At 43.1% G+C, this 27,086-nt stretch overlaps 1 protein-coding gene across 11 annotated transcripts in view; it reads right to left on the bottom strand.

The window, feature by feature from the left end:
* Positions 1–27,086, bottom strand: part of MTSS1 (MTSS I-BAR domain containing 1) — a 124,619-nt gene that overhangs the window by 17,393 nt on the left and 80,140 nt on the right. For 6 of the 11 annotated variants that reach the window (XM_084217072.1, XM_084217075.1, XM_084217068.1 and 3 more), the window contains exons 4-8: positions 16,071–16,155; positions 14,531–14,622; positions 12,758–12,832; positions 1,678–1,835; positions 324–431 (exon numbers count right to left, since the gene is read on the bottom strand). In XM_084217072.1, coding sequence (XP_084073198.1) covers positions 324–431; positions 1,678–1,835; positions 12,758–12,832; positions 14,531–14,622; positions 16,071–16,155 — 518 coding nt within the window. Of the gene's footprint in view, positions 1–323; positions 432–1,677; positions 1,836–7,011; positions 7,024–12,757; positions 12,833–14,530; positions 14,623–16,070; positions 16,156–27,086 lie in introns of all 11 variants that reach the window. The other 5 variants (XM_084217067.1, XM_084217074.1, XM_084217077.1 and 2 more) reach the window with 1 other exon arrangement.

The raw sequence follows: 27,086 nt of genomic DNA, 5'->3' as shown, positions 1-27,086 counted from the left end.
CCCCAGCAACTTTGTGATGACAAAAACACAGGGATGCTCAAACACAGGGCAAGGAGGTGACACTCATTTCATACCCCTCAAACTGTTACTGCTACCACTTCACTCTGGTCTCACCAAATATTTTAGGGGCACTCAGCCCCTGAAAACAAATTTTCACAACAAAACAGGTTTTTTTTAAAATAGCTCATGTTAAAAATGACCAAAAAGCTTCTACACAATATCACATTAAACCACTAAACATTAGCAGTCAATATTCCTCACAACACAAAAGAAAAAGTGGTACAAGCCACAAATAAAATGTTTTTCAGGTAGCAAGACCGAACCTGTTCACTCGAGGATGGCAATTTGTGTGGATCCATGGTGAGACTTTTCAGGTCATCTGATATGGTTTGTAAATGGGTTATTTCTCCTAGCATTGATATTTCTTCTTCCTGAAAAGAAAAACAAGCAAGGCTAACCACAGCCTTGGTTTTAAAAATCACACCTGTAACACATATATGACCTTTATCATTTTGCTGATGACTGTGGGGATGCTCAGTGGAGCTGCATTTTCTTTCCACATTAAGTAGTTATGAAAGATTGAAAATATTAATTTAGAGTTTTGTAACTACTTTCATATTTCTATAAATTCTAAGGCCCAAAAATTTTTTTTCTCATCAACAATAAAGTCTCAGCCTCCTTTTTGTGACATCTTCAGAATAAGCATGTCGGGTTTGCTGCACTTGACAAATACCTAACTGTTCTATGTACACTCACTAATGCGTCCTTATAATTTTAAGCTTGAGTGTAAACAGGGGTTAAATTCTTAGTTTTTGATAGTTAAGTTAAAGGCATTATACAAGTACAGAGCATTAATACATCTATGATTGATTCTGACTGAAATTTCTTTGACAGCTAACTCAGATGATGATTCCTGCACTGTAAACTACAACAGCAATTCCTCAGCTACCATTTCTTCCAGGTCCTCTCAGTGTGGAATTCACCTCCTCCTGCTCAGCCATGACTTTTCTAATTCTCTAACAATGGTCTTCTGTTGAGACTGAAGCTCTTTGTAAACAAGCACTAGGAACATTTTCCCAGTGGGTTGGTGACCCTTCAGAAATGCACCTTGCTTGCACAAAGCCATGAACAATTCCTTGTCAGGCTTCAGACTACCTGAGATGATGAAAATTTACCCAAACCTTTCCAATGAACTGAAAAACTGTCATGTAGAAGGAAAGGAGCTATCAGAAAGCTGCATGGAAGCAGCCTGCAATTTGTCAGATAATGTTATTATATACCCAGGGGAGGTCTTGAAACATTTATCAGTCCTAGCACTGGAGTAGAAGTAAGGAGGATTTATATTAAAATGTGATGTTAAGAAGGAAAGCAGTGGAAAAATCTGGATTTGCAATGTCTCAGGCTGGAATGCATAAAGAACACAAACTGACTTCAGTGTTTGTGCTCATTGTTTACCCATCAGTCACCTTGAAGGTGTTCAGTGTTTTCCACTGCTGAATTTCTCCAAGAGCCTACAAGAAAGGCCCCAACGCTCACCACTTGCTAGACAGAGAGAGATACAGGCTGTATTTTGGCTCTAGAAATTAATTCCTAAGACACAATGAGATACTCTCTCAGAGGCTTCTGGCCACTTATCTAATCTGTGAATTGTACTGAGTGAAAACGAAGAGCTCTTACGATCACAGGGCGCAGCATGGAGATGAAAGCGCAGAATCGACCGCGCTCCTCGATCAGAGCTTTTCTGACAGCTTGCTTCTCGGTTTCTTCAAGCAGCAGGTACTTATCATTGACATCTTGTAAAGCACTATCCAGCTGGGGCTGAATATCACCCCGTCCTGTATGCAGGAAACAATCAAGAGCACATATTGTCAAAACTGTGCCTCTCCAGAGAAGATGACATTATTTTCAGCCAGCACTGCTGCTGGATTGTGCTTTTGCAATTTGAGTCTCAACCAGCATTTTCCCTTAATTCAAATCAGTAAGGATGCTTTTCCCCTCAATTAAATCAAGCATTTTGAAGCATTTATTTTTTCCCCTTTTGCACAGAATAGAAATCCAGCTCAATTCAAAAGGTTTCAACAAGCCAAAACCAGCATTCTAAATAAGGACTTTATCAGAGCATTAGCTGTAGAAACTCTTCACATCATCTGTGCCGAAACCCAACATCTTACTAACTGGGAGAGTATAAATCACTAGCCCAGGTGTACTACTCTGCCTTCTTGCATTTGTGCCTAACAAGGTCCTAGTGAGAATTTTGTGGAGCCACTAAATGAACGAATAAATCTCATATACAAAATCTTACAATGGAAATGTTACTGATCATTGGACCACTGGGTTCGAGTACTCTGCACAAACCAACTGCGGAAACCATTTTCTTCATTCCAGAGCCCAAACGAAACCAAAACTCTCAACATAGGTTATATATACACATATATCTTTTACATATGTGTATATATATATATGTCCAATATATGTCAATGGATACAATTAAATTCCAATGTTTTGCAATGAAAAGCTTCACTGTGTTAATTACAGTCAACTTATAATACCAAAACTTCCTGTGACAGCTAAGTACCTTATTCTGTGCTGACTGATCATGTTGCATCATGCCAAAGAAATATTGCCCTAGGATTTAAGAGCTGCTGCTTAGATATACTGTAACCAATAATGTTGCAGTTGCAAGATGTTTTCATGCAGCTTACACCCCTAAATATTTTAAAGGACCTCAGTTGTATAAATTTGTTGCAAATCTCCCAGAAATGCCATCACATGCAATTTAACTACCAGGAAGATAACACTGAAAAAATGGTGGGTGACTCACAAGCAGCTACCTAAAATCAATTTTTTTGGTGATAACCTTTCTGCACAGAGGATTTAAAGCTAAGAGCAAAAAGAAAAAAAATCTCTTTATGTGTGTAGTACACAATGCAGATGACTCGATGTCAGGCTTAAAAAGGAAAAACCTTTGCCTTACTATTATATGTATTTCCTTAATACTCCAGAGCAAGGCAAAGCCATCAGCCTCCCTGCACTGATACACAGCCAGAGCTGCAGGAAAAGAGAGCAGTGGTGGAAGCAAAGAGAATCAAGCTGGCTTAGCGGAATCACAGGCTGGATATATCCAAATCTCCCCTGCAGAGAGTTCGACACAGTCCAGATAAAATGCACTGACACCCACATGCAGAGCTCTGCAATGGATCCTGGAAGAATCACATGCAGTGCAACATGGACATGGCCACTGCCAAGGCCACCTGGTACCAAACTTCCAGCAGTGTCTGATCCTGCAGATCAGTCTGGCAGCTCCAATGTGGTCATAAAACTTACTTACTTGGAAGTAAATAAACTTTAAGAAGAGCAGAGTCTGAAGGTCCTCTGCTTCCTCCATCAAAATCAGCATCTACCAGAAGTAAGTTATAGCAGAGCTTTGGGTACCTCCCTGAAGGTCCTGTGCCTTTTTGTACGTCACCCTCAGGAGACAAACTGGGGTTTCTGCTTCAAGACCATTCTGTACATTTCAGGCCCTCCCCATACTCTGCCATCAGATGCAGTGCTTAAACATTTCATACTGCTCTGGAGTTGTTCTTTCAAATTCTTTAGGAAACAGAAACTTGCATCATTGCTCAGGCCCTTTTTGAGTGCTGCCTGGAATTACAATGGGTAAAATAACTACCTGCTGTTCCTAGATACTGGCTCACTACCATGGATGTACCAAGTGCAAAATATATTAGCTGCAAACTAAATGAAACACTCATTAGTTTGGCTCTGGAGAACTGCTATAAACATTCAGCTGCTCCACCATAATCATGCACATAATGCAGTAAAGCCTTGTTAAATGCATTTGCCTATGCCGTGAGAACACACACACTCAAAAAGCAACTGGACATCACTGACAAACTGGGTTCAATTATAATGAACTTTGGTACTTTCTGTGGACCTTAGAGACAAAAATCTTGGACCAGAGAAACAAGAGCAGCCAAAACCTGGGGCAAGAATAAACTCCATTTGCACCTGTGTAATTCACTCAATTCAACAAAGTTACGAGGATAATGTTCATATGTTCATAATAATGCTGGTATTTTAACCCTTTGGTCAAAGCATGTGTAAAACTGCACCACTCTCCAGCTTCCTCTGTACCTCTACAAAATTCCCATTTTATTTCTTCCAGTGAGTCAGTACAGTAACAGACACACAGCTTCTCACCAGTATTTTCACACACCTGTTTTTATGCTCAGGGGCATTTGGGCAGTCTGTGAAAACACAGAAGCTGTCTCAGGTACAATTCAGAGCAGGAAACAAGCTTAGGTGAATCATTTAGATGAAGCTCTGAGGTCAGATGTTTACAGATGAATACAGCTCTCTCCTGGTACTTCTCATAACTCATCTTTTAGGAGGAGGAAAGCTTTATCAACATCCTTTGAAAGCTCCCCAATGCAGACATCAATCTAGCAAGTCTTTTGAAAGCCAGCATAGCTCTTCCCACTCCCTGAATCACCAGCTGCACTCAGCTCAGGAAATTTCAGGGATGAGATCTCTGCCTAATTGAACCAGTTCCCTTTGCTAAGCAGAGCAGAGCACATCCCCACAGCAGCACTCCTACACCCAGAGAACAGCAAAGGCGTGAGGACCAACTGCTGACCACCTCTGCTCCTCAGACACCTTGGGTCTCCACTGATTTGAATCTGCTACTTATCTCAGAAGGGAATATTGATCACTGGAGAGCAATGCAGTTCTTTTCCCATTTGAACAACAAGGAGAAGGTTAATTGGCTAAAGCAGTATTTTTGATTGCAGTATTTTTGCTGTGGTCACAAGGCACACTTTCATGAAGAACATCAGCAAGTGATTATTTCCTCCAGCCCACATTCTCTGGCCTTTAGGTTATGCATTCCAAAACACTTCCAAACCAACACCACTACCACAATGACATAAGACAGTTCCAGAAGAGTCTTATCATGCAGCAGCTGTGGAAGTGCACCTGGAAGGACACTCCTACCCCAGCTACAGGCAGGTTTGAGTGACCCACCACAGCAACCAGCAACAGCAATGGTCAAAGCCATCCCATGTAGTCACAGGCCCCTGGTCTGCAACCAGCCTGACATGAATGGGAGGTAGAGATGGCTCTGCAGAGCGTGTCCAACTGCACCCAGAACAAGTCAACAACCTGAACACTGACGAGGAATTCAAATCCAGCCTCTCTCAAAGAGGAGCTCTGGTGATGCAGAGAGGAGCACAAATGCAAGACCAGGAGTTGTGGACTGAATTCCCCAACAGCACCATGCTCCAACAGCCTGGTGACTGGCACCTGGACACAGGCAAGTGACATCTCATCATGTGCAGGGAGCTGAACTGCTCACCAAAGGTAACATGGATCTGCTGCTACTTCAAGGACAGTCTCAATGTTATCCTCACAGCAGGTGCTTTACATCATTACTGTGACATGCAAGGGCTTTAAAGGACCAACATGCAATAGAACTTGCATTTTACAGTGTTTTGTGTGAATCCTGGCTAAAAGCCTCATGCAATTTCTTAAATAACTACTGTTAAAAAAAAACTTTAGTGAAGGAAAAATATTAGGGAAAAAGGAAAAGGCAAATCTAATTTTCAACCCAATTTCATGCCTATATTTTATAAGGTTTACTAGCAAAACTCTCAGCAACACCAAATAATTTTTAAATTCTCTCTGTGCAAGTCAGACTGCTAAAGTTACTGCTGTTAATGACAATGCAATGCAGCAAATATTGGTGAAATTACTGTTTTCCATGTCCTCACAGAAAGACACTTTTTTAAACATCTGCACAGAGCTTGAATATTCAATACTGGACACTCGAGAGAGTGTCAGAATTTACATGAGACAATGTTGAGTACACCTCTACTTGTGCAATCAAAGTAGGCTCCATGGCAGTCATTCCCAAACCATCATCTTTACAAGAGCACACCTGCTCCAGCTGCCGGAATGAATAACCTCCTTTAAGTTCTGCACAGTAAAGCCAACAAATGAACTAACATGAATCTGGGCTGAGAACAAAGAATTCTGCCACCATAAACCTCATAACTTGGATTAACCTCTGACTCCTTCAGAAACCGAGTCTTTCTTTTGCCTATGGAGATCTGAGTCAGCTGGTCATGTTCAAAGTGCAAAGTTCTGCCTTAACAGAAAAGCTACAAGTTGCCAAATGACATTTCTAGATTGAATTACAAACCAGGAAAACCACAATGTGTGGTTTCAAAAAATGGGGACATGCAGCAGCCTCAATAAGGCCCAGCTCCAGGAGCCCAGTGGAGGCACCTTGTTTGAGAGCTTGCTGATTTAATCAATTCAGGCTTCTCCCAAAGGCAACACCTCCATCACTACATTTACAAGTGCAGGTATGAGTCCTTCGCTCAGATTCAGAAATACCATGCTTCGTTTACAATGGGATCCCAAGGCAGCTACTTTAAATTTTCAAAACAGCTGAAACAGCACCCCAATTTAAACATACTTGAGATGTGATCAGGCAACAGGAGACAACTGTGATGCTGAATTCCAACCCTTTCCCCAGCATGAAGTAAATAGAGTGATTTCTTATCTATCAGGTAAGAAAGATGCATGCGATTGTCATAAAAAGGGAATTTGGATCACAGGTTACAAAGACCAACATTAAGGACTTCAGGCTCTAGACTTTAAAAGTCATATTAACAATAAGATACTCAATTATTTGAACATCACCTTGATGACATGTCTATTCCATTTAACTTCTCTCCCAGCTGTGACAAGATTTATCTGTCCATGTTATCCCTTTCTAAAATAAACCAGAGGTTTATCCACAATACTGGTTTTCTTCTTTTACAGTGTTCCAATTAGATGCCAAAAGAAGATAAATCAAAAGATGGTTTGTTCATCAAGATTAGGCAGTATTTTAGTTGCATTAGAAATTAAAGTCTAGGCAGTTAGTGGAGACCAGACACCATAAAGAGGCCACAGCAAGGGCTACAATAAACCAGCCACCAGGGTCACAGCATGGCACAGACTTACCCAGAGCCTCAGCTGTCAGGCAGGTGCGCATGGTGAGAAATTGCAGGACACAAAATTGACACAGAAAGGAAAATAAAAAAAGTCAAACTGGTATTCCAGCATTCCTAGAATTTAGACATTATCATCAGTGCCAAGACAAGAGAGTGAGCAATTTGGACTAGAGGATTTTGACTTCTTCCGTTGCTGATAAAGACAAACGCATTAGTTTTGCATCCTGGTGAGCTGTTGCAAATTAAACCCCTGGTTATTTACCACACAGTTTTATTTAATGAGACTTAAACCAGTTTAGACTCCTCAGTGAGAAGATGGAAACCTGTGCTTCAGAGAAAGTGCACAACACAGATAACCAGACCTTGGTCAAGTGGCACAAATCGTTCCCTCCCATGGAAGAGGGAACTCAAACCTGCAGAACAATAGACTGATGCTGTGTGAGTAAACCACAGCACTTTTTGATGTTCTCTACTGCAATTACATTAACAGATTGCTAATTAAATGAAAACCTAATTGCTAATGTAAAGTGGAAGAACATCAAACAGATTAACTATGATATGTGTATTTTAATTAAAAAACTTTATATAATAAAATTTCGCAATAAAACTGGCTTGCTGTCAAAAAGAGGGGAACTATCCAGAGGCCTTAAAAACTCTAGAAACGAAAGTAAATTGAAGAAATGTCTTCAGTCACTGATTTAGCAACACGTCTTCACTGCATTTTTGTAAAGGAGAGCTCACACTATAAACTTGCAGGAAAAAACAAAACACACCAAAAAGCCCCGCAGGCACCATGGCCTCATCCACACAGGAGTTTTTTTCCTGCAAAAGATAATTTTCTCATTAGCTTCCCTCCTTCTGAGCTGCATCTTACTGACTTCAGAGTTTTGGCTCTCACTTCAGTTATGGCACCACACTTGATCAAGTCAGAGGAATGAGGCTCCCTCCTGGGGAGGAAGGCTCTGGCCAGGGATTCTCCCTCTCCAGCCTGCCACTCCAGATGGGGCAAGTGCCACGTACAGAAAGAGTGCAAAGTGCTTGAATGAGAAGGTCAGCACTTGCTGTAAGAGCCGAGACATTCTTCACTGGTAATTGCATTGAAGAGCTTAATGCTTTTTAGTTTAGAGTCACAGCCATCCCTGAGAGCAGTCTAACAATATTACAAAGACCAGAGGGGAAAAAAAATCCTAAAAAGGCTCTAAAGCACAAAGATGTCATCTTTGCTAACCAGGAGGAGGAAGAAAAAGCACTTTTGGCAGTATTACAGTAAATTAATAATCAGTTTCTAAGTAAATTAAAAATCATGTTATATCTCTGGATTTCACTAGAATCACAGAATACTTTCCAAAACTGCTGCATACTCAAAAGGAGAGACTGTCAGTTTGGATACTCAACATTGATGGGGACACAAGAAGAAACGTTGTACTAAATGTTAAGGGAATTCTGCAGAAACTTCTACATGTCTTACAGATAAAACTCAGTTTTCTTATTAACAGGTATTATATTATTGGGAGTGTTACATCCAACAACTTCTTACATATCCACTTGGATTTAAACATTTTTCTCAAAGCTCAAACAGTGTCACATGAAGAACTTGAAAATGAAACCTACCAGTCATGTTAGAGGTAGGAGGGAAACCTGTTTATTTATTCATTAATAGCCAAGCTGAAATACAGAAAATACGCCAAATATGCACTCCAGATTTTACACACACATTCAGATATATTTTAATTTAATCACTTGATCATTTTTTCCTCAAGACTCATGCATTTTGTTAACCTTCTCAAATGGTTACATGCAGAGCCACAGCTGCTGACTCTCTCCTGATTCAATATAGCATCAACAGCTTCTAGCAGCTATGGATCCACTTATGAGGCCCTGAATCAGCAGAAACGTAAACATGGAATTTATTTCAAGTATATGCATAATTATTCTGCTGACTCAGGTTAGCTGGGCTGACTTCTGATGGCCAGTGTTTGTCTGAAAACAAAGAGTAATTTAGAAGATGTCTGCAATTCTATGCACTGCACAACTTCATCTGTTCAGACAGGAGCTAAGTGTCAACGCTGGGGTGGGCAACAAGCCCTAGGGGCCTGTTCCCCATGGGAACAAGGGTGTAAGGAGGCCTTGAAGAAGAACCTTGAAGATCACCACGAAACCCTCAGGGATTGCATGGATCTGGGAGGTGCATCAGCATCCTATTTAAGACTACACAGATTTAGCTTCAGGTGGATTTTTTTTTTTAATAGTTAAAGACACCAAATAGGGTGAAAATTTTTTCTGTGAGGTCTTTTGAAATGCAAGACCTTCATTTCACAGTTGTGTAACTTTACTAAAAATACCCTAACAAACTTCCAGAAAGGGCCCTGGACTTCCTTTTGTTTTGTTTCGAAAGCTTGCTGTTTTCCCCATCACTTCAAGCTTTGGAAACACCCTTATTGCAATGAACGTACTCTGCAAACATAATTTCTAACACATGATCTTAAATGCCCAGCCTGAACTCTGACCTTGGCCACGTGGCACAGGAACAAAGAGATCCCGCAGAAGCCATGGAACAGGCAAACCCCCGTGGATTCGGCCCCCAGAGCTAAGGCAGGGAGCCCAACCTGCAGCACTCCTGCCAGGACAAGTCCTACAGCCCATGACCCTCCTTCCTAAACATCCTTGGGATGCAGACAAGGAGCAAGGAGCTGCTGTGCATGCTGCAGCATCAGCTGTGAGAGAGCCCTGCAGCCTGACACATCAGGGCTGGGGGACACCACTGCCAGGATGGGAACGAGGAAAGGAGAGGCTTATATGTGAGCTCCTCCACATGGAGCTGCCCAAAGCAGAAGAAAAGCACTTTCCCATAAGGTCAGATGGGAAATAGCACAATAAGCTTGAAGGACCTTTATAGTAGCATGCACAGTGTTGAAGCAAATCCAGAATCAGCCCACATCCCACTTGCCCACAGGTGATCATAAAGTTAATTCAAAAGTATTCTTACAAGTGCTAGGAAGGGAATGAATTGGTTGTTTTAGAGTTCCCACAGGTGAGTCAGTAACTTTACAGAAAAATCAAAGAGACAGGTCCTGCTTGAGGAAGAACAGAACAAAAAAAGTAAAACAGAGAAACAGGAGAGTTGAAGACACGGGAAGACATTCATGCACTCAGCCAAATGCCTGCCAGCACAGTTTTCCCATAGTTCAAACTACATTTGTGTCCTAAAGCAGAATCACTTCTGCAGCTTTATCATGTTACAAAATAAACCCCTTCTTGATTTTTTTTTTTTATCCCTCAGTAGAAGCAAGAGCAACATATTTCACCACACAGGACATTGAACAGATCTGTCAAAAATGGTACATACAAAAAACATTCTCACAACAACATTTGACACTGCAGTCAGACCAAAGCTTTATTCCCTCAAGATAGGGACCAAAGCAACAAAAAGGAGAAAAGGCATCTGCTCCTGTTTTTTTTATTTCTAACTTAAGCGTTGTTGATAACTTGCAAGAAGGCAGAGAGAACTTCCTCCCATCCCCTCTCTACTCCTGCTGGGGCCAACAGCCTTGGGCATTCACACTCACAGCCTTAGGAGCCAAGGCCTCCCCTCCCCAGGGGCCATGAGAACAACTCTCAGCTCTTCAGAAATACTGCAGCTCCTGCTTTTCCCTGAACTGGCTGCCTGCGAGCCCTCCGCTCTTCCACCTGCCCCAAACACTCAAACACCCCCTGACTCCCTGTGGTTTTGTGCTCTGGAGCAAACACCATGAGCCTGACAGCAGCTCCCAGAGGGACAGTACAGAAATACAGCACCTTCACCACACCTCCAAAAGAATACCGAACAGCAAAATTAAGCAAGGGAATTGGATTTCAAAAAAACCAAAGAGACAAAGTTGCAATCACATCATGGCTGCCACAACGCTGGCAAAATGAAGCCTGTTCCACTCCTCGCTAAAAGATATTTAATCCTGAAGGAAGGAAGACCAAACTCCAGCTTCCTTACTCTCATCATGAAACTTGGTTCAGATTTGAGGAGGGGGATATGAAAGCAGAAGATCCAAGGACCAAGTCTGCTTGCTTTAAGCACTGCTAACAGATGCAGGTAGCATCTGCAGTATGAGAACAGAGGGCTGCTTTTTTACTAGCAGCTTTGAAGTATTTCTCTTTCCTCTTCACACTTCACAGAAAATGATAGCTCCTCCTTCAGTATTGCAGAGTGATTTCTTGAACACTCAGAAGCAGGATAAAGGGGAGATGGAGCCAGACAGCTGTCAATCCACAGAAACAGGCTCAAAAAATGGCTCCCTCCTCCCAGATCCCAGACATCCACCCAAACCATTCCATGCTTTGATGTTTTCTCAGTGCCTCCCTACCATGCACTGATGGGTTGTTTGTATCACACAAGGAAAAGAAGAAGTAAGACTAGAAAAGGTGGGGGAGAGACAGGAAGAAATACCACAAACTCTATAAAGCTGTTGGTCTGCAGTCAGACATTTCATCACACAAAATGAGAAACATGCTTACACATTACCCAAAAAATAAAATCTTATCTCAAAAAGTCTTATCTCAAATGGTAACAGTCACCATTCTGATTTAGGACACTGAACTGACAGACACACAGAACCTACTGAGCAGCTAAGCTCCCTCTTGGTGGCTTTCATCTCTCCTTTCCTCATCTCTTATCTAACATCAGCTAACACTCAAGAGCAGTTTTCCAGTCATCTAGCTTTCCACCAGTGTGATTATTGATTCACCTATATGGAAGGACAGCTAGAGACAGCTCACCTGTTCTGGGTAACACACAATTTCAAAATTTCAACAAACTTGCCACCCCAGCATTTATTTTGCTTGTTCCTGGATTCACAGTTTTTAGGCAGGAAGGGAAGGGCAAGTTTCAACCTGCAGACTGAGAGCTGCTCAAAGCACACTTCTGACCCAGCTGGGAAGAGCCCAGTGCAGGAAAGGGAACCAGGAAAGGGAACCAGGAAAGGGAACCAGGAAAGGGAACCAGGAAAGGGAACCAGGAAGTCTTCTGTACAAGCTCAGTGTTCCAAAGCCTGGTGGGTTTTGCACTTGGCCAAGTAAAACCCTTAGTGATGGCAGTGCTGCAGCTAGCAGTGCTGCATGTTTCCATCAAAACAGTGATGAAATCCCTATGACAAGGTGGAGGTGGGAGAGCAACATGAGATACAGCTGCTAATAAAGACAAATTGTCTTTCAAGAAAATTCCCTTTTTCTTCTCACTCATCCTTAGTTTTCTATGATCGCCAAGAGCCCTTCTCCCCTGAAAACGACTCATGCCACTGTCTCAGTCTGATAGATAAAGTAAGGTTTAGGAGATTACAGGCTGTTAGAAAAAAAAGGAAAAGTGGCAGAAAGGAAGAACAGTGAGAAACATTAATAGTTAGGGAACATTTACATAATGGCTTTTTTTATATGATTCCAAAAGATTCTAGAAAATTTTACAGGTATCTGCACAAGTCATGTTAAGAGTGTCAGTGTTCCTAAAAAGAAAAAGTTAGCAGTAAAGGCTCTATTTTAAAACATGATTGACTTTGCACAAACAGTTTTAAGGCTTTTGTATAAGAACATTAGACAGCAGCTTCAGGACATGATTTAAATGACACATAGTAATTGTAACCTGCTACTCAAGTAGGAACCAGGAATACATTAGAGGGGCAGGATTATTACAGTAGAAAGTCCTACCACTGTTCAATCTTTGTCAATGAGCACAGCTCAAGAGGGTGCTAACAGTACAGTATGAAGCAAGTTACCTTTCTTTGCTTTCTTCTGTAGCTTCAGAGTATCAGATGACTTCTTTTTAATCTCTTGGCGGGCTTTTTTGTATTCTAAAAAACACACATAATCTCTATTATCAATATAATCAATGCCAAAATGAGCGCTTTTCACAGAAAAGGCTACATTTAAAGACATTAGACTACAAACTTTTCAAGAACAGCTACCATTAAACAAAGCAGCTTAGAACTCACATTTTGTAAAGCCTATACGTTTGGCTTAATATAACATTTTAGGGTGTGAGCACATTCACATACCAAAATCTTTCCCAAATAAACAAAGCCTTTACAGAAATAACAACTGAGAACACAGTACAAAATTAGAGTGCTTTTCATTTCATTCACTCTCAGGAATGGAAAACAGAGATGACAGGTTTCTCGAAACATCTGTGTGCAAAAAATAGCAATCCAGAAATGGCAAGGCAGAGAATATCCTGTGATCCCTCTCCAGCATGAGAGTCAGGCAGAGGAAGAGGTTGCTAAAACTCTGCCCAAGGAAGGGTCACATTGCCAGCTCCTTCTGATGAAGTGGAGCACACTGCACTTGTCCTCATTTTCAGATGAGCTGTACATCCCAGGAGAATTAAAATCCCAGAACAGAATATTCAACCTCTAGTGCAGGAACACTAAAGGTGCCACATATGAAAACTGATACTTAAAAAAAAAGAAAGAAGATACAAGGCATGTATATACATGTACACATACACTTTAACAAAGGAGATCAGTGTTACTACCCTTCTGTAGATGGAAAAACAGAAGCAGATTCATGGCAGGCACCAGAACTGTACTGAGGCCAGCTGCACTCCCAACACCCTAGTCTGCCCACTAAACTGTAAATCTCACTGCCACTTTGGCCTGGGTCACCCCTACTGGCAATGACCCCATGTGATTCCTCTCTCCTTCTCACTACATGCTTAACACTCTGCAGCACAAGGCAGGAAGTTTTTCGAGAGTTGCTGATTCAACTGCTTCTATGTGACCCCAGTAATAACGGGGCAAGAAAGAAATCCTCTTTTGGAGGTCAAGCCTACTCCTTCCTATCAGTTCCCATGGTGCTGCTGCTTCTTTCAGATATAATAAAAGTCTTAAATTTTCAAGGGTCAGTCAGTGGTGAACTGCAACCTGCTTTCAGCACCTGTGCTAGAGGGTCACCATTCCCATTCCAAGTTTTGCAGGCCAAAGGCATCTACCAACACATGCTTGCTGTGCAAGACTTGGCTGCCTGCAGCTCACTCCCCCAGGAAAGCCTCTGGAGCCATCACCAGCCCTGCAGCCCAGGGCACCCCATGTCCCACAGCAGAGCTCTCCTGCTCCACAGGTGCACTCTCGGTATGGGCTCAGGTACAAAATAACAATGCTCAGGGCTCTACAGGGCTGTGCACTCTCTGGGGACACTCTGGCTGAGGCTTAACATGATCTTACAAGCTGCTTTTGACAACACCCCAGGGCTCTGCAGGGATACCTGTGGCATCTCCAATCCTCAGCTCATAGTGGGCTAACAGAGTTAAACCCAGTCACTGCTTATCAGTCTAGAAAAACAACCCACCCCGGGGTTCAGCAAACTAAACCTTCAAAATGCATACAGCAAGGGTTAAATTTTTGTTAGGCACTTTGGGAGGGGAGTTTCAGAAGAGAAAAATTACCATACGTATTTAAGCATGTCATTCAGTTCCCCAGTACAAACATGAAAAGAGGAAGCAAAACTGATATCACAATCTTATTCCTATTAAAGAATTCTTCCTCTGTAACTACCTTTTGCATGGTCTTTATCCAGCTGATTGGCCACTTTCTTCCACTCTTCCATCTGTTCTTGAAGTGGGTTTATCAGACAGTCAATTAAAGCACTAATTTTGTTGAAAAAACACAAAGAGCAATCAAATCCTGCAGATGCCCTTATTCTTACAGAGAGAGCCAAGGTCAATACTGGAGTATTTTTACTTTTTGCTGTGACAGCTACCAGTGTCACAATGTAAATATCAGAACATAAAAATGTTTACACTAGAGAAAGCAAAAGAAAAAAGTAGATTAAAAAGAAATAAAAAATCCACATCACAAGATAACCAGAATTACAAAAGCTCCAGACAAAGAGGAACAGAGAATAAAGCAGAGGAGTGACCTGAAACAGTTCAGAGTAAACAGATCCTACTCAACTGTCACACAATTTAAATGGAAACTCTGGAGACCAGAAAGGTTCATGCAGCCATGGAGATTGTAAACTCAAACAGTACATGTATATACACAAGAAGACAGAGCAGCTGTACAAAAGAACAATATCTTGCCCACTGATGTGCCTCACCTCACACTGCTGGAGTCCAGCACCAGTAATGCTCCACTAATTAATGAGACTGGGATCACACCATTTAAACAGCTAACTCTGTGGTAAGTGGAGACTAAAATTGGCTCCTCATGGCCAATTTCATAAATAACTTTATTTTAAAGCAATCACAGCATAATCTGTTGTTAATCACAGCATAATCATAGAATGTCTTGGATTGGAAGAGACCTCAAAGGTCATCCAGTTCCAACCACCCTGCCATGGTCAAGGACACTTTCCACTAGACCAGGCTGCTTGTACCATCCAACCTGTCTTTGAACACTTTCAAGGATGGGGGGGGGGGGGGGGGGGGGGGGGAAGGAAAAAAACACAGCAGGTCTTCAGGCAAATGGTGAAGCATCATTTTTGTTCACCTAAGGTCAGGTAAAATTTTTAAATCTGGTTAAAAAAGGCACACTTGCAAACTACTACTAACTACTGAAGTAGGTTGTTTTTGTACAGCCCAGGTTGCGCATGAGTTAATGTTCTCTCATTACCTCTGCAGTCTAACTTCAACTGCGAAAACAGGATGAGAGAATTTGCATTTCCTATACTGCTCTGCTGAAGGTTTTTCCCTTGGCCACAAGCTATCTGGGCTCTGCAGTAAGCTGAGGAAGCAGTACAACACTTGCTACTGCTGCTTGTTTAAAACCTAGTGACAAAGCTTAAAGTCCTGAAACAAAGGCAGGTCAGTCGGTCACATCAGCAGTCACCTGCTCAGCACTGAGCAACAGGGACTGACAGTGGCAATCTGCAGCATTAGAGGTGATTTGAGGTGAACTGGCCCAGCCCCATAAATGCGCAGTGAAACCCAGCATGTTCACAGCACCTAATGTGCTGCAGGGAGAAAACAACTGCTGCTCTCAGCGACGGGCAGAGGTCAGCTGAGAAGCCAGTGCTGGTGAACAGCTTTAGGTGTTCCCCAGCAGCTCATGAAGGAGGAACCTCCAGTGCTGGGCCAGGTATGGAGCCACTCACCTTGAGAACTGCCTGAGTTTGGACTCTATACTTCTGTGCCTCATACACATCCTGGTGAGAGCAGACCCAATCTCTCTGGTACCACCTGAAAAACAAAAACCAAAAGGCAGGTGAGACCCCTGATGAGATTCCTGCCTGTGGTGTAGAGGCATAACAACCCAGGAGGGGGGTGCCAAGTCTTCCAGAGCAATTGTAAAACAGATTAATAATAAGTGTATAATCAACTAGGCTATTAACAGGGCAGATCTCAGTGGTATCTGCCACCCCTGAAGAGATTAATTCCTGTTCACCTAGAGACCAGAACCGAGCAACCAAACACAATTAAAACACAGTTCTTCCAGGCACCTTTGGTGCCACGAGGCTCAACCCTGCAGCATAAGACTTGAAAGAAAAGGGTTTGAGATGTCAAAAGCCAAGTAGCACAGCTATCAAGGGAGTGGGCATTTGTGAACAAATTATTTCCACATTTTAGAAACAGACCTAGGGGATTCGATGCAATTTTCCCGTCCCTGGATTCTTTAGACCCGACGCCTCAAAGGGGTCCGGCGGCCGCAGAGCCCGGCCCGGGTCCCGGCGCGCTCCCGGCACCGCCAGCAGGTGGCGCCCTTGGCCGCCGGGCGGGACCAAACCCCGCTGGCCGAGGGCTCCGCCCGCTCCCGCCGAGCCTTCCCCGCGACCGGCACGGCCCCGCTCCCGGCACGGCCCCGCTCCCGCCGAGCTTTCCCTGCGACCGGCACGGCCCTGGTTCTGCCAAGCCTTCCCTGCGACCGGCACGGCCCCGCTCCCGCCGAGCCTTCCCCGCTCCCGGCACGGCCCCGCTTCTGCCGAGCCTTCCCTGCGACCGGCACGGCCCTTCCCGGCTCCCGCCGAGCCTTCCCTGCTCCCCACATAGCCTTTCCCTGCTCCTAGCACAGCCCTGCCCTCCCCTCTGCCACCGGTAACACTGGCTCCGAGCAGCCCATTCCATCTCCATAGAACTTTGTTTCGGTTACTGCCAGTTTTGGTACTTGCTTGGTTCCCATTTGCACGTCAAATCTACTATTTCAGGATACAAACATCACCCTTCTTACGAACTGTTTCCCAGCTGCAGTGCACTCTGGAACAGTAAATCTATCAGCATCTATTCAGAAGTCTTATTTGATTATTAAAATAACCTTAGACTTGTATAATGGAGTAAAATCTTCCCTAGGCTTTAAAAATAGTATTGCTCAAATAAATTAAAAAATCTTCCTAAGAAACTTTAACATTTTTGGTAATTTTGATTTTTTTAAACATGAAATCAAGTCACCATCTTCCTGCATTCTTGCAGAATTAAATCCCGTGCCCACGAAATGGCTCTGGAACAAAGACACTAAATAACTGGAACAAATTGTGGCTATTTGGTATTGTTCAAAAAGAGAAACACAAAGTCCTTTGTCACTTGCCTGATTAATCATGATTTTATAAAGAGCTTTTGAAATAATATTATTTGGTAACATCAAAGAACTGTAGCCTCGTTGCATACAGGTGGGAAGAGCACATGGACTCCAGGCTAGATCTGTACCCAGCTCTTCCAGGCATGCTGCACTTGCACAAGCTGAGACAGACTCCAAAAACTCAAAAAAGCAACACAGAAGATGGCAAAAGGTATAACAGCGAGAAAGCAAGTGGAGAAAGGGAACAGTATCCACATAGACTGGATTTCTGTCCCAAAACAAGAGCATTCTTCTCTAGATCCACTGCCAAACAAAAGTAATTTTATTTCAGAGGCTAATGTACACAACTGCAATGGCAGAGAAGAAGAAATGAACCAAAAATTTCCCTGGCTACCAGCACTGAGTTTAAGAAATAGTTAGGTTTTTAAGGTTGAAAACTCACTGAAATACTGGAATATTAAGGACCATCAATGGTTAAGTGACACTGCTTTCCTAAGTCTGTAATATGAAAAAAAAGAAGGGTTGTATCAGAACAATAAAAAGGAAACTGTGTGTTTGGAGAGACTAGGAAACTGACTAGGTCAGTTATTATTAACATTAAATTTGAGAATTTTAACTGAAACACAATCAACCAAAGTATAAATATATCCCCCCTCAACACATAGTACAGATGATGGGCAAGGTCAGCAGAACAGACAAACAAAGTTCAGAGTAAAATAAAACCAAACAAAAAACAAAACAAAACAAAACAAAAAAACCCCCAAACCCACAACAAAATAAATTAAGCCCTGAAAGCCTGGAATAAAGAGGTTTTTCCATGGGAAAAAACCAAACACAACTGGTTGGTGATGAGTGGGCTACTGGTTCTTCCCACCTTTTGAAACTTCATGTTATCCATAAGTGTTTACAAGAACATCAAATGATGAGGTGTTAATTTTATTCTGTGAATGAAAACTACTCTAATGAAGTGAAGGTAAAAGGAACAGAAATGGTTCTGAGAAATCTTTGATGTCACTTCTGGAAACACGGTGTTGCTGAAGATGGGTTTAGGATTCTGCTTGGGAAGAAGAATGAGGGGGGCTGCTAAGATGGTTGGAAGAGCTGAGGCAGCTCTGCTTGGTCAGCATGAGCCCAGGGAGCGGGCTGGGGCTGGCAAGGATCACCAGACTGAGCAAAGGACAGTGCCAGCCCATCTTGTCCCACACCTGAACCCCACTGCTTCTCCTTCCCCACTGACTCCAACAGCACTGGAGATAAACAGAGCTTTACTTCCCTGTTCTCAATTATGTCACCTGTCAAGGATACAAATGCTTCCTGAGAAAGTAAAAAAAAAAAAATAATTAAATACAAGCCTCTCACCACCCCCTGATTTATTGAGCCGCAAGACCATGGCCATCACCAATGCATTCAGCTGTTCTTCCAGGAACACCCACAGTGCAAAGGGCTCATCTCAGCTTTCAGCAGGCTGTTGGAGGGCTGGTTCCCACCAGCAGAACTGCACTAATGCTCCTGTCTCCAAAGGCCTGGGATCAGCTGGCTACACAAACTGGCAGAGGGAACCACTTTGTACCACTGCAGTGGTTTGAAAAAATCCGAATGTAACAAGGGATGGTAACTTGGATTTGTTTCTTCTATCCAATATCAGCTGCAGTGAACAAGACTCACCTATGCTTTATATAAATTACAGTTTGATGAATAGTTTGCTCACAGCCAGAGCAGGTAGCCAAGATGTGCACTCTGCAACAGGGATGGGTCTTACAAGCAGCATTAATGTCTGTGCAAGTCCTGGTACTGGCTATGCACCTGAGCAATCAAAATCTAGGAACGAGGTTATTGCAGTGGGCAATGCCACAGTCACACAATACCTGCTTCACCTTCCAAATTAATTTATGGTTTATCTTTTCAAAACCTGCTCCATAAGTGACCAATTGCCTACTGACCCAAGGATGGAACCATGGGCCAGGCAGACAGAAGACCAGTGGAGTTAACTTCTTTTTCAGTGCTGTCAACCCCCAGATGTGGTGGCAAAAAAAGCATTGGACAGAGAAGTGTGTCAGGAATACACCAAATGCACTGTCCACCTCCACTCATAAGCAGCTCCCTGGAAGAAAGTCAGGACAACCTCCAGCAGCTGTGATTTCCCAAACAGAAATACTGAGGCCACACTAGCAAACCTTTCACCAAACCACGAGCATGTTGGGTGGGTGACATGGGCTCCATTCACTGCCCTGCAGCTCTGCAAGTCAAACTGCTGTGCCTTGGGCTCTCAGTTTATAAAATGAGGCCGTGAATCATCTGCTTCTCTGACATACTATAATAATTCATCCAGTAAGGCAAACAATGCCTGGGAACAGTGTAAAGTAATACTTGGAAACCGGAGATGAGAGCTGTATTCATCAGAATTCCCACTCAGAGAAGGTGGCTTAACAAAATTCTCCTGTCAAATTTGATTAGAAGGTGGGTGATAACATCAGCCTTACTTCTCATAAGTAAAAGGCAATTCTACAAGGCAAAACGTGCCTTCACTCTCACCTTCCCTGCCTTTCCCTTTCCAGCCTAAGCCTGTAAAAGACCATAAAGTTTTTTCATGTGAGATAATTAAACAAAAGTCTGTGGACCACAACACTACAATGAGTCCACTATAAAGGGCATAAATGATTTCTTTCGATGCTTGATTGTCATTCGACATCACAGAGAGACAACAGGGAGAGACTGTAGGAAAGAGACTCAATTGTTTTATGGGAGTCATTATGTTTGTATTTAATCATGATCATATATCAAGGAAATGATTATTTGATGAAATGTGCAGCTGTACAACTGCATGGCCTCTATATACTCCAAACAACTCGCTACAATCAACCTCTTATCTTCCTCTTCTCACTTCACTCATGAGCAACTCCAGCAGCCTCAGAAGATGCTGCCTTTCAGGAAGTGCCTTTAAGGTTCCAACTTACTAACGAGCTCACCTTGATCTTCAATGCCATAGTCCAAATGTGTCAGCCACTTCCCTCTTTACCAAAAGGGAGAGAATAATGAAAAATGGCTGTAATATTTTTGTAATTTCTAAGTTATCAGAAGAGGCTTCCATTTCTGAGTAAAGATTAAAGCAGGAGCAGAATGGAGGCTGGATTATTAAATGCAGTTCTGAACATGGAGGCTATGACAAATGACTAACAGTAGGACATTTTAAGCTAATGGCCATTTACCCAACCCTTATCCAAACTCACGCTGCTAGAAGAGCAAGCAGTTTCCACCACTGATTACATGGGGCACAGACCTTGATCTTGCTGAACTTTTATACAGATTCCTTCATGAAACTCAAGGATGATGGGATCAGTCCCAGGGTGTTACAGCAAACAGAGAAAAAAGGACAGCTTTTGCTTAAAACTGGCTAGCACAGGTATTACTGCTGGGACAGAAACCTGAAAGTGGAGCTATGGCAGCTCTCTGTGTTCAGGATGTCAACAGTCTCCAGATAAGGCTTGCAAGTTGGAAAAACACATCAAAAACTGCAGACAGACCGATGTTGTTCAGCATCCACAAGGCAGGAAAATAAAACAGGACACCCTTATTCCTACAGCTGTGAGCTTTTCTGACCAGACCTTGGTAAAGTCTTTGTAAGCTGCTGCTCAAAATGAAAAAAAAAAAAAAATCCTGATGCTTTAAAAAAAAATAATTTAGAAACCTCTCAGTGAAGACTGGATCAACAAATGCAGATTCAAGGTCAAACTCACCTATGAATTTTAGATTAACCAAATTTAATAAAGCAGCTCTGGCAGGCCACTGTCATGTACTGCACCTCTGCAGTTGTCATTGCAAAGAACAGATTGCTTGCAATGTTTGGTCCTGTGCCCTTTTGGGCAAATTACTTGGAAAACATATTTACAGAGGTCTGCTATGAAGTTTTCCATCACATTTACCAGAGCCCCACACCATCCAGCTGAGAGGAAAATGCAGGGGATGGCTTATTTTCTCATTTGCAGAAGAAACTAGCATTTGTTCATGGATGGGACCAGCAGGATCTCGAATTGCATGGTCATTGATCTTAGATGACAAAGGAGTTGAGAAGAGTGGCAGTGGCAGTTAGTTAAAGCAGCAAAGAAGCCAAAGGAACAGGAAACCTGAGCCACCCCTAGCCCACAGCCTGCCCTGGTGACCACCACCTTTCAGAAGTCCTTGTAACAGACTATGACCAAGCTGTGACCATGTTCCAGTCACTTTGTTAAAGAACATGCAAGAAAGTTCTTGTGACTTCTTCTGAGCTTGCTTATCCCTTCAGCGAGCAACATTTTTGCTTACTTTTGCTGTTCTAGCTTAGCTCTGGGTAAAATCCTCGCCCATGGGAGTCAGCACAAGCACTGCCATTACAGAAGCAGGGTCAGAAGTTCACCCATGCACACAGAGGTCACTACACAGTCCATCCAACACAGAAACATGGTCATGAACCAGCCCTGCTCTCATCTCTGGACACTTTGGGTTTAGTCAGCCTTCAGTGCGTGCAAAGCTCACCCGTGGCCCTCTGCTTTGAAAGAGGATGTCACACACACACGTGGATGGAAGTGCTCTGGCAAGGTTTAAGTTATCATAGGATGCATCAGTTCAATTCCTGAGAAACTAAGTCTGTTATTGATTCACTAACTTGTAAGGAGATATAAAATGCAACACTGAACCGTGACGTCCTGTCAGAGAGCAGAAGTCCAGGCAGAAGTGTTTCCCAGGAACAAAATGCTCAAGAGTCTGAGGTGTTTGTGTCAGGAGTACAAACTGGCTTGCTCCCTCCTCCTCTCCCTTTCACAAACTGTGTTGCCAGCACAGACAGAATTTTGCTTCTGGTGATTTTTTGTAAGAATTAATATCCATCCCTCCTAACAGGTGCCTGTTGTTCATTTTTATGAACCTAGAATTCTGCATCAACTTTTTAATGCCACAAAACCAAAGCGTGATTAAAACCAGATTTGTTTAAAAGAGTAAATGCCACAACAGTGTTTCCCATTATTTACATTTTATTCTTCAGAATACAAATAATTTCAGTACTGAAAACAAACAGGGTCTGCTAAATATCTGTACTCACAACCAAGCTGTCCACTAATATTGCCCATACTTTTTCCCCATTTCTTTTCAGATTTATAGCAAAATGTATTTCCAGAAACAGTCTATGCACAGCTCAGTAAACCTTACAGTCTTAATCTGGGCGGATCCAACTGCTACACCCATCAATGGCTCAAGGAAAGCAGGTGCCATGAATCACCAAGCTGGTGCTCCCAATGAAAACCAGAACAGGCTAATAAAAAGAACTCTGTAAGGAAAACAATTCCTGAAGCTGAAGAACACAAGCCAAGCCTGTGTGCTAATCTGGAGTAACCCCAGCTGTGCAGGCCCCTGGAGCTGAGCTGCCAGCCAAAGGGCAGGGAAAGGCAGCTCCAGCAGCCAGGGACACTCGTGGCACTGAGGACCACACTCCACTGCACGCTCCAGATGGTGCAAAGATGGAGATCTGGCTCAGGCCTATCGAGATGGCCAGACCCACTGATCTCCATACTTCCATGAATGTGGCTCTAATGAACACTTAATGTCAGCCCCACGTGTGAAGAAGGCAGGAACTCAAGATATTTATGTTCTTTTGAAGTGCAGCTCTTTATTGTGCCTGGGCCCAGCGATGAACTGCGATGTAATCTGATTAGATTAAAGCAACATTCAATGAGAGGAAGGGATAATACACTTACAGCAAATGGCTTGGAACACCAACTGCAATTCCACTGCACACATGGCAAAACACACACTGCTTATTTTGAACTGACAACTCCCAGAGAGGCTCTAAAAAGCCTACAAGGTCTTTCTCCCCTTTATGTTTAGTTACTGGCCTCACGAACACCTCTGGCCTCAAAAGCCCCGTAACTCAGGTCTCCCAACCACCTGTGCTGCTGATCCCAATCCAGCAAGGATTTCAGCTACCACCAAATGGCTGCTGCCTCTGAAGCACAAGATCAAGCACCGCCAGGACAAGCAGGTGCAAAAAGCAGAAGAAAAGTTTATTTTTAAATCCAAGTCAGCAGATCTAACTGAAACCCCACAGCAAGCAGATCTGCAAAATAAGGCAGTGCTATTTTTACATGCTGTCACTTCTTCCAGCAGAGCACACTTCCTTAGTGAACTGAGGGGAAGATCATGAGGCTACAAAGGGAGGTAAAAATCATTCAAACCACCTTAGGAAATTATCAATTCAAGACATTTTGGAGACTGCCTATTATTTTTTCAGTTAGTTATACAGAGATAAATAATCATCAACCCATCAATAGGCTCAATGCACACCTAAGCATTGAATGCAACACCTCAGGTCCTGGGTGTAAGGGAAAGCTCTGTCCCTGCCCCAGGTATTCAGGGACATGGCTTCCTCTCCTGGGGCAATCTCGTGCCTTTGCCCAGGGTTAATAATCTCTAACTGCAACTCATCCATAGGTGGGGTATGGTGGTGCTTCAAAAGGCCATACATTCTCTTTCTGGTACTTTCTCAAGGCAGCTGCTCTGTGTGCTCCAAAAGCCAATTAAAAATTATCTCAAATATGTATTGAAATACCCATTATTCAACTTCATCCCCACTGATTTATTTACTATGACTCCAAGCTCATTGCAACATGGCTTGGTAGAAGAGATTAAAAACACACTGACTTTGCAGACTCCTCCTCTAAACCCCAGGAGAGTCTGCAGCAGGCCCATGAAGAACCTGTGCACCTCTTTAAGCAAGATAGCAAGAGGGTAGCAGGAACCCAGGGCACTGATGTTTAGTTATTCAGATTGCCTCAAAGCTCCTATTGCCTGGTATAAAGACAGCTGAGCTGCTTATCAGGCCAGCTCTCAAACAGTTAACTGGTTTTGTCCTCACTGATAGGCTGCTTTTATTTTAAATTTGGCTGCATCCCACTTCAGCTTCCTCAGCCTTACTAAAATATAATGAATTTTCACAAAGGCAAAGGAGAATGTCACTGCATGGGTTTGACACCAGCTGGCTGCTTGAGCCTGCAGTACAAAGGAATTTGATACACAACAGTGAACCCAGCTTAAAAAAAAGATATATTCCACCTGTTAGAGAAAGTGAAATGAGGACAGCCATCTTCAAGCAGAGAAACTGGAGGTCCCTGTGCTTTTGGCCTGAAACTCAGTAAACACATGTTCTTAAAAACACAGAAAACTCTGAACTTTTGAATTTAGAAAAAGTACATTTTCTCCTTGTAAGCAGCAAGTGAAGTTCACAGAAGGCTGCATGCAGAGGTGAGACATCTTACAAGCACAGGGCTGGGCTCACAAGATCTTTGGCTGCTTTGAATGCACAGATTCACATGCTCTGCAGGCAAACTCCTGTTTATCCCGTGAATCCTTCCAAATAATCTGTCAGGCTGCCTTTAAAGTGTGCCTGCTTAAACCATGAAGAGTGCAGCAGGAGGAAAGCTTTGATTCTCTGAGCCACAAAAGGACACATCTTGCAGAAAAGCTCAAATGAAGCTGCCCTGGTGTACAGCATGACCAGCACAGCGTACAGCAGACACTCAGCAGCACTGACTGGCACACCAACACCAAGGATGTGCTTATCCCTTGCTGTGAGGGCAGAATAACTCCATTTCCTCTGGCAAACAAGCTCTGTTGAACTGCAGTGAACACACCTCGACCCCTGGAACAGCAGATGCACCTGACCTGGCTGGACTTGCCTGCTGTGACCCACACACCAGGTCTGTAAGACCTGGGCAGGAAGGCCAAGCTTTGAAATATCACTCCATCACCCTCAGTAGTGAGGACAACTGCAAGAAGCTCCAGAAAGCCAGGACCTGAATCAATGAGAAAGACTAGAAATCAAAAGGCAGAAGAAAAGCAAAGATTAATTAAGACCAGGGCTTTACAAACCTTCAAATTTAAACCTTGAAAGAGGAGCAGAAGCTATCTTTCTCCATCACTTTATCCACTCTCTCACTGCAGTGCAGAACACCTTTAGAACCCCCTCTCACTGAACAGCCCCCAGGGAGAGGACCAAGAGGTATTCACACCTCACACAGGACACACATTTAGAGCACTGTTACTATTCTAGCCATGTCCTGCTCATCTCCTAGTCCTTGATGACTGGACCAACTGGGGCTGGGCAGCTTTAAACAAGGCTGCAATCCACATCCAGGGTACTGCTAAGGCTTTAGCAGTAGCATGTAAACCTATATTGACACTCTTCCTAGGGGATGCCCCTCCTTCCAGAGGAGGGAAGTCCCTGCTCCCCTCCAAACACTGATGTAACACCTTTGGTTGTTAGTCCTTCCTTTCAGTATGTCACTCGGCAAAAACCATAGAGACAAGACTGGGAGTGACCTTGGGAGGCTGTCTGGTCTGTTCACTGCCCACTAAAAGCAGGGCCAACTTTCATGAGGTTCTTGAGGGTCTGTCCAGTCTAACTTTTGAGTGTCTCTAGGGGTGGAGATTCTTGACCTTCTCTTCCAGCTGCTGATTAGTGCCACTGTGAAAATTATTTTCCTTACCTAAAATCCAGAGTCCACTGTCCCAGCAGCTCAAACATACAGTTTTTTCCAAGCAGCCCTGGCACAGCTTTGTCAACATAACACAGCAAATATATGTGGAAAATGTTTATTTGTTTTATGCAAGTAAAAGCTTTGACATCAAAGGAATGTGAACACCCACCATAAGTACACAAACCAGCATTGTCACAACCCAGTCTGTGAAAAAATGAAGTCTGTGGCATTTTGAAAACTACACAAAACCAATTAAAGTTTACCTACAAAAAGCAAGAACAGTGCTTTACAATTAACTTGATTTCAGCAGAGAAACATTCATCTGGTCATTTGACATCTCTGGTAATGCAGGAAATCAATCTAAACCTCAGAACTCCTCACATGCTCTGGTGCTCCCTTGTTCTTCTAACAGACCTCATCAACCTGCACCTACAGAACAGCTGGCTGTGCCCTACAGCTATTCATTTGGCCATTAAAGACAAGAGGAGGTGCCAAATTTGCATGGAGGATTTCTGACCTAGGCTTTAAGCACTGCAATGCACAGGACTAGCATATAAATTACAAGTGTAGATAAAGTGCTCAGAAAGGGTCACCTCCTATTCAGAATTTATGAACTGTGTTCCCCCAGAGACTACCCCGATTTAGCACCATGTAACCCGTGTTCCAATATTTCACTATGATATTGCTACATGAAAGGTTTCCCCTTACTTGCATCCTGCTCAGCCATGTGAAGCAGGATCAATTCCACCAGCTCTTCTCCCAAAGAGAGTCAGCCTGAGGACAGGTCACTCAGAAATTACACACACAAATGTGCACACAGTCACAGCCTGTCTGAGGAAACCCACATTTGTATTACTGTGCTGGACATGCTGAGAAAAGTCTTGGATCACTCAATTCTTGCCATGTGGTCTCAAATGCAGATTGTAACAAGAAGAGCCAATAGAGATGACGACATTTTAGTCTGCTAACCTCCAGGTTTTGGAAGCTTTCACTCTTAGGCTTTAGTCCCACATCACCAAGTGTAAGCTTGACTCAAATCCACCTGCTGCTACCAGCGTGGTCAGCTCAGTCCTAGACTGAAAGGTTGAAATCTCACAAGA

This window comes from Fringilla coelebs (assembly GCF_963513975.1).
Source record: "Fringilla coelebs genome assembly, chromosome: 1".
Lineage (NCBI taxonomy): Eukaryota > Metazoa > Chordata > Aves > Passeriformes > Fringillidae > Fringilla > Fringilla coelebs.
Note: the sequence above shows the minus strand (reverse complement) of the source record. Positions and strands in the feature narration are given on the sequence as shown.